Raw genomic sequence first — 7,161 nt, 5'->3', positions numbered from 1 at the left:
CTAATGGTAATGTCGCCCTTACCACTTGACAACCTTAATATTACTTACAATAACTCTTTTTGTATTGCGACTAATATAATTTTGTCTATCAATAAAAACATTTATTAACGAATTGTTTGTATTTCTCTCCTATCACTACTTTTATCTAGAACATTGCGCTATCTTTACGGCAGGAATTTCACCAGCATGCGCCCGCAAATAGACTTTATGTTTAAAATTTCAATTCAATTTTTTCGTCAAGTTTAATTGAGTAGAATTATTACATAATGAAATTCTAATCGATCCCCAAGGTTACACTTGCAAGTTCCACTGTTTTTATACATATTTCAACAATAAAATTATATCATCGCGCTAATAACGTATAGTTCAATGAACTGACCGTTTATAAAGCGAAAATATTGGGAGATTAATACGTATTCACTTTTACATGACTTTTCATTTTAATCTATTATTTTATGTCAGTTATTATACAGAATCCCCCGTCTCAAATGCCACGAACAATTTCAATATATCACAATCGCTAAATGATATCAACTATCAAAATGAGAAGAATCTGTATTCGACCCGCGTGTCCAGAGATCATGTCATCATTTCTTACTTTTCTTCGCGTCAATAGTTAGTACTTTTTTCTATTGACTTCGCGTCAATAGAAAAGTATTGACTACGTCAATACTTTTCTCTTCGTCAATTGCTAGAGCAATTAAACAATTGACGCGAAGCAGCAAGTTGCTGCTGCAGCTGGCGCTTCTTGCTGCTATTTAGCAGCTGCTGTTGTTGCTGCTGCTTCATGTCATCAATTTTTACTTTTCTTTGCGTCAATAGCAGCAAGTTGCTGCTGCAGCTGGCGCTTCTTGCTGCTATTTAGCAGCTGCTGTTGTTGTTGCTGCTGCTTCCGCATGCGTAGTTGCACGAGCTGTTGTTGTTTCAGAACAACTTGTTCTTGGATGCGACGTTCCAGCTTACGTTTCTCTTCTTCCAGCTTACGTTTTTGTTCCAGTTTACGCAGCTGTGCAGCTGTTAGAGACGCAGCAGGTGCTTTATCAGCACCAGGTGCTATGCCAGCACCAGGTGCTATACCAGAACCAGGTGCTATACCAGCAGCACCTATTGCCTGACCTCCGCCATCTGTTTCCCCTATCGCCGTGGTCGCTCCAGCGGTAGATCCCAAACTCTTATCTACTCCACGTGATAAGGTATCAGTCTTGTCGGTTGATATACATTTCTTATCAGCAGACTTGGTCCCGTCATCAGCGGGTGTGAGGATGGCATCGCGTCGTCGCATTTCCTCATTTATGCGCTCCATTTGACGCATGATGCGCGCTCTCAGCGCCGCCGCCTCCCCTACTGCCTCGTCTGCCTCTTCCACCACATGCCACTTCTCCCCGAACTTCCCCCGCTTGCTTGCCGGGGATTGCTTCACCCCCGCCTCACGGGATGGCTTTTCTCCCGCCTCACGAGGGGGTTGCTTCTCCGCCTCACGGGGTTGTTTCTCCGCCTCAAAGGGTTGCTTCTCCGCCTCACGGGATAGCTTTTCTCCCGCCTCACGGGGTTGGGGTTGCTTTTCCTCCGCCTCACGGGGTTTGGGTTGCTTTTCCTCCGCCCCATGGGATTGCTTCTCTCCATGAGGTTGGGGTTGCTGGCTGCCTCCCCGCTCCCTGAGGAGAGCCACGTGCTCTGCCAGACTGAGCGCACTTCGCTGAGGTTTCGATGGAGGCGCTGTAGGAGTTAGTAAAGTAGGTGTAGGCGCTGTAGGCGCAGATGTCGGAAGAGTAGATGTAGATGTCATCGATGCAGTGGCCGGCGATGTGGCAGTAGATACATTCGGTGTCGTAGATGCAGTAGCTGGCAATGTGGTATGTGCAGTAGCATGAGCTGATGTACAATTCAGGTTTGGCAAGTCAGATGTCACGGGCCCAGTTTGCGACCCATCCTTAGAAGGCGCAGGGACAGCGGTAGAGCTAGAGGTAGAATCTCCAGTAACATCAGACTGACTTGTAGACGGAACAGTAGTAGGGACTGTAGACTGCGTTGAAATTTCCTCAGCAGATGCAGCATTTTCGCTGAGAATTTTCTCGAATTTTTCTCTATTCGCTTCAAATTCCTGTCTTCTCTGTTCGAGGGCAAGCTCTTGCTCCTTCTGGAGTCTTGCCTTCTGCTCCAGCTGGAGCTTGCGCATCGTTTTCTCCATCTGCTTGCGCTCCTTCTTCTCCCTCTCATCAACACCCCGCGCTTGTTTCGCCCTTCGTAAAGCTTCGCGCACCAACAGCAATTCTTCTTCGAAATCCAAACAAGTTCTTTCTGCGACTAAAGATGGCGTACCAACGTCCACAGCTGGTGGAATAGTCCAGCTTTCATTACCATCTGATCTCAAAGACGGTGCCAGCTGTTCAGCCGTAATTGCCGAATTTATTTCCATCTCCGCTTCTTTGTTTCGATCAGCAGCCACAATTTCATCAGGTTTTTCAGTTGGTGGCGTCTTCTTAGATGCTCCACTGGAAGCAGGTGCATCAACTACAGGTGCTTCTGCGCCAGGTGCAACAGGTGGAGCAGGTGTGATGGCAGCTGCTGTAGGTGCTTCATGACTCAGCAGCTGCTCTTCAGCTGCCTCTACCAGCTCTTCTTCAGCTGCAGCGGGAAGAAGAATAAGTGAATTGCGGCAAAAAAAAATATTAAATTTCATAATAATTCGCGATATTTATATACTAATATAAAAACTCAAGAAAAACATTTTCTTTCCCACTTCAATCACATTAATGATGTGCTCTACCACATTAATTACAATTCATGACTATCATACACAAGAGCTGGATTACATACGCTTATACCGACGAAATATTCATATTTATTTCACTCGCGACTGTTTTAGCGCCGATTCATACTTCATAAATAAATAAAACTTTTAATTAATATTTTCAAAGCAGGTAATTTTTAGATAAAGCATAATAGTTGCCAGAATTACTAACTTATCCCGTAACCTATCAGTGAGCAGAAGTGGGGCTTGATAAATACTGTAAAAAGGTAATTTGTAATAATAGAACAGATACAAAATTTCTAGGTTCAGCACACTAGTTGCCTAGTTTATCACCCAACCCACCGGTGGGCAGGTGTGGGGTTAGGCTGGTTCGCGGGAAGGCGACGCCCGCGGTTCGCTCACAAGCTTGTAAGGTGGAGAGCGTTACGCGGTGCACCACACCCACCACCTGCAGNACGTAGCCACGTGGCCCACTCACGTAGCCACGAGTCCCACTCACGTAGCCACGAGTCCCACTCACGTAGCCACGAGTCCCACTCACGTAGCCACGTGGCCCACTCACGCAGCCACGAGGCCCACTCACGTAGCCACGTGGCCCACTCACGTAGCCACGAGGCCCACTCGCGTAGCCACGTGGCCCACGCACGTAGCCACGTGGTCCACTCACGTAGCCATGAGGAACATTCACGTAGCCACGTGGCCCACACACGTAGCCACGTGGCCCACTCACGTAGCCACGAGTCCCACTCACGTAGCCCCGTGGCCCACTCACCCAGGTCTGAGAGCAGGAGGGTTTCGCCGCCCACCAGAGATATTCCCTTCTTGCCGGCAACGCCACCCAGCAGCCCACCACACCACACCGCCGCTGTCACCGCCGCCACCACCACCACGACCCGCACCCCACCACCGCCGCTCCACGCCCGCCACCCGCCGCTCTCGCGCCTGCAACAACATGAATAAATGTAGCATCGATAGCAATAATGTTGACAATTGCAAGCAATCAACAAAATCTTCGTGAAATGAATTCTATAGCAGCATCAACGGTGATAGTATCAGTTAAAATTACGAAGAAATTCTTTTTTTTACTAGCAAAGGCTTTTTATGAATAGGCAGTCCACAAGGGTCTAGGCAGTCCAAGAGGGTCTAGGCAGTCCACAAGGGTCTAGGCAATCCAAGAGGGTCTAGGCAGTCCACAAGGGTCTAGGGCTCTAGACAGACCACAAGGGTCTAGGCAGTCTACAAGGGTCTAGGCAGTTCACAAGGGTCTAGGCAGTTCACAAGGGTCTAGGCAGTCTCATGTTATTGCTATGGAAATGACATGACAATCATTAGCCTTACATGTTATTGCTATGGAAATGACATGACAATCATTAGCCTTACATGTTATTGCACTGTAAATGACATGACAATCATTAGCCTTACATGTTATTGTAATGGAAATGACATGACAATAATTAGCCTTACATGTTATTGCAAATAACAATGTCTTACGAGTTACGACACCCGCTCGTAACTCAAGAAGCCTTTATGCGGCGCACTACTTATATTCTTTGAATAAACAGCAATAGAACAACGCAATGCAATATTGAGCAGGAAAACCACGTAATTGTGATGTTTGTACGCAAGAGGTAACAAATATCCACCCAAACCTAACTCATCTTCCTCCTCACCCTACACCGGGCCCCACTGTCCGTGTGGGCCGTCTCCCACTTGCAGAGTGGACCACTGTAGAGGGCACGGTGCCCCCCCAGCAGCACGTGGCCGCCCCACCCTTCCCGCCCCAGGAAGCTGCAGCTCTCCTCTGAAGGAACGAAAGACCAAGTAAAATATTATATTCATCATACAATCTTATGATGCTTTGGTGGTGGCTTCGTCCGCCTGCAAATCATCCTACCTTGCCAGGGAATGTCAATTTTGAGCGCAAACTGGGCGTACACGCATCGGGGCAAGTGTATGTGTCCTCAGCGGACTAGTTCTGCTGCGCTCCTCTGATGGTTGTTGTGGTAATTGATCCTCCTGCTGCTTGGTTTACAGTGGAGTGTTAAAGTTAGTTTAGTTGCCACATGTTTACTAGCGCTTCAGCTATCTAGCTATCTCGCACCGAAAGTCACAATGAACATCACCAAAGAGGTGGAAGGTATCAGTTATCGAAAGTTTCTCAAATCAAAAACTGTGCATCACCCACAAGGGGGCGGAAGGCCTCAATTGTCCACCCCGCTGAAGCTGGCTCGGAAGAAGCAGCATTAGCATCTCAAAGAGACGAAGTAACAAGGAGGGACAGGTGAAACGCAAGAGAAACTAAGACAAGAGCTTCTACGGGGCATCGGCCGCCCGCACGAGAGAGACAGAGAAGGGAAATGTAAGGAATCCTACCTACATAATAACTTAACCCCACAACCGAGACCTGCAGTCAGACACTGGCACTGAAAGCAGCACTGAAAGCCCTCAGTGCTGATTTGAAGTTCATCGTAACAACACCGTCAGTGCGGCAGCGGTTGAAAAAATCGACCAGAAATGGTCCTAGGGTTATGACATTCCCCTTAAGTAACGACATCGGCAGCAGATCGCTGGCACACTGATTGTTCCGCAGCGCGCGCACTGCAGCGATGATGCAAGTGAATTCTTGGAGCACGCAGTCGAACGAGCACGGCGCAAATGTTGCCGATGGAGCATGTTGTGTTGCTGTAATTGCCCATCCTGGTAGTGGCGACTAGGTTAGGGAGGGGGTGATAGGTCAGTTTTTCCGAGCACTTTAATGCCACTGGTAGTTCTACGACCATCACTGGCTCGCTGACCCGCTAGAACCAATTTATTGCATTACACAACACCCTGGACAAGCTTGGTACTCATTTATCAACCAGAGTTGGATGAATGGCTGAGTTGATCATGAGGTGAGCTTCCCGGTAGAACTTGTCCTCAGTGGGACTCGAACTCGGGAGCTGGGTGCGAGAGACAGAGTCTCTCACCACTGCACCACCACAGCTCGATGGAGCATCGGCTGACGTTGCTCGCAAAGCAGAAATTTAGTTTCCAAAAACCGCATGGAATTCCTCCACGCTTACGTCACCCAAAGCCTCCATATGACCTCTTCCTATAAGTTTACCCAGCGAACGCCACGGCGCTGGAAGGTCACTGCGTTGTGTGTCGACAAATGCAAGACATTTTCTTGATGACGAACACTTTCGATATTTAGGTTTGAAGGTGAATGAATATGGATAGTAATACATCTTTTATCTCTTGATATACACAATAGATATCATACTTGCAGGTATAATAGCATCAGCAGGTCTCCATGTTACAAGTATGAGTAGAAACAGCGACGCCAGACGTATTACCTCGGGCCAGTAGAGGGGCGAGGTTACGGGCGGCAAAGTTGTCGTACTTCTCAGCGAAGAGCAGCACGCGCTGCCGCAGCACACGCTCCTCCTCCTCGCCTACGTCTGGCACCGACGCTGCACACCAAACATGAATGGACATAGTTAAATGACTGACATTTTCACTGAGTTACTAGGTATAACCTGCCACAATAAGCATGGTACCGTTCACGAAAATGTTGCTGAGACGGATTAATTCATTTCTTTATATTTTTACATAAATCTTCAAAATCAGAAAATTTCAATCTATTTTATTCATCAATTTTCAAAATTTCAATCTTTTACCTCTCCAAATATATCTGCGCATTCGCTATCACAGCCACAGTTTGTCCCTTAGACACACACACAATCATTACAATCCAATCATTCCGTCAAACACTCACCACTCATCAAACCCTCATCATTCCACATCACACTTCATCGCACATTACACCCCATCACACATAAAATACACACCCCCTCCTTCCATTCCATCTGTATGTATGTATGACTATTTATGTACATTGTACACCATCTCCCACCCAGCCTCCCCATCATTCAGAGAAATAAATGAGTAACATGGTTACGTAATGGGTAATAAATGGGTAAATAAATGAGTACTTTCTACAGGTAGCACTTGAACGCACATGTGCTCATGCCAAACCGTGTTAAGATGACCCACAAAAGGCCAAATAACACACCACAAAGTCTCTCTGAGCGTTAGCTGGATAAACTCATGGGAATAGTCCATTTATTTTGTATGTACGTACATCATTTCCCACTAAGCCTACCCATCAATTGGAGAAATAATTGAGTAATATTGTCCCATTAGTGACACATTCTACAGGTAGCACTTGAAGGCACATGTGCTCATGCCAAACCGTGTCAAGATGACTCACCTGCAGCGTAGTGGACGGTATGCCAAACCGTGTCAAGATGACCCACCTGCAGCGTAGTGGACGGTGTGCCAAACCGTGTCAAGATGACCCACCTGCAGCGTAGTGGACGGTATGCCAAACCGTGTCAAGATGACCCACCTGCAGCGTAGTGGACGGT

The 7,161-nt window shown here is 47.2% G+C and overlaps 1 protein-coding gene and 1 long non-coding RNA gene across 3 annotated transcripts; both read right to left on the bottom strand.

Annotated features, from left to right (window-relative positions):
• Positions 1-210: 210 nt before the first annotated feature.
• Positions 211-4,050, bottom strand: LOC108667191 (PH domain-containing protein DDB_G0287875). Its single transcript, XM_047884831.1, has 5 exons — positions 4,031-4,050; positions 3,460-3,694; positions 3,095-3,200; positions 823-2,625; positions 211-616 (listed from the first exon to the last, which is right to left on the bottom strand). The coding sequence occupies exons 1-5, from the start codon at positions 4,048-4,050 to the stop codon at positions 588-590; spliced, it is 2,193 nt and encodes a 730-aa protein (XP_047740787.1). The 3' UTR covers positions 211-587.
• Positions 4,051-4,488: 438 nt separating this feature from the next.
• On the bottom strand, positions 4,489-7,159 carry LOC125179269. Of its 2 annotated transcripts, none has more exons than XR_007157209.1 (3): positions 7,143-7,159; positions 6,088-6,204; positions 4,489-4,553 (listed from the first exon to the last, which is right to left on the bottom strand). It is a non-coding gene; the product is annotated as an uncharacterized LOC125179269 (long non-coding RNA). The 2 variants fall into 2 exon arrangements; XR_007157208.1 differs by lacking the exon at positions 7,143-7,159 and adding an exon at positions 7,005-7,023.
• Between the last annotated feature and the right edge of the window lie 2 nt (positions 7,160-7,161).

Source organism: Hyalella azteca, unplaced genomic scaffold (genome assembly GCF_000764305.2).
Source record: "Hyalella azteca isolate HAZT.00-mixed unplaced genomic scaffold, Hazt_2.0.2 contig16259, whole genome shotgun sequence".
NCBI lineage: Eukaryota > Metazoa > Arthropoda > Malacostraca > Amphipoda > Hyalellidae > Hyalella > Hyalella azteca.
This window is presented reverse-complemented; position numbering and strand designations above follow the sequence as displayed.

What these genes read in the sequence shown, in the direction of transcription:
- LOC108667191 (XM_047884831.1), bottom strand. Translation starts at nt 4,050, where the DNA reads ATGAGACTGCCTAGACCCTT. An exon ending in AACCCCACACCTGCCCACCG is followed by an intron (nt 2,626 to 3,094) that starts GTGGGTTGGGTG and finishes TTCCCGCTGCAG; the next exon opens with CTGAAGAAGAGCTGGTAGAG. An exon ending in GCTGCAGCAGCAACTTGCTG is followed by an intron (nt 617 to 822) that starts CTATTGACGCAA and finishes AAAAAGTACTAA; the next exon opens with CTATTGACGCGAAGAAAAGT.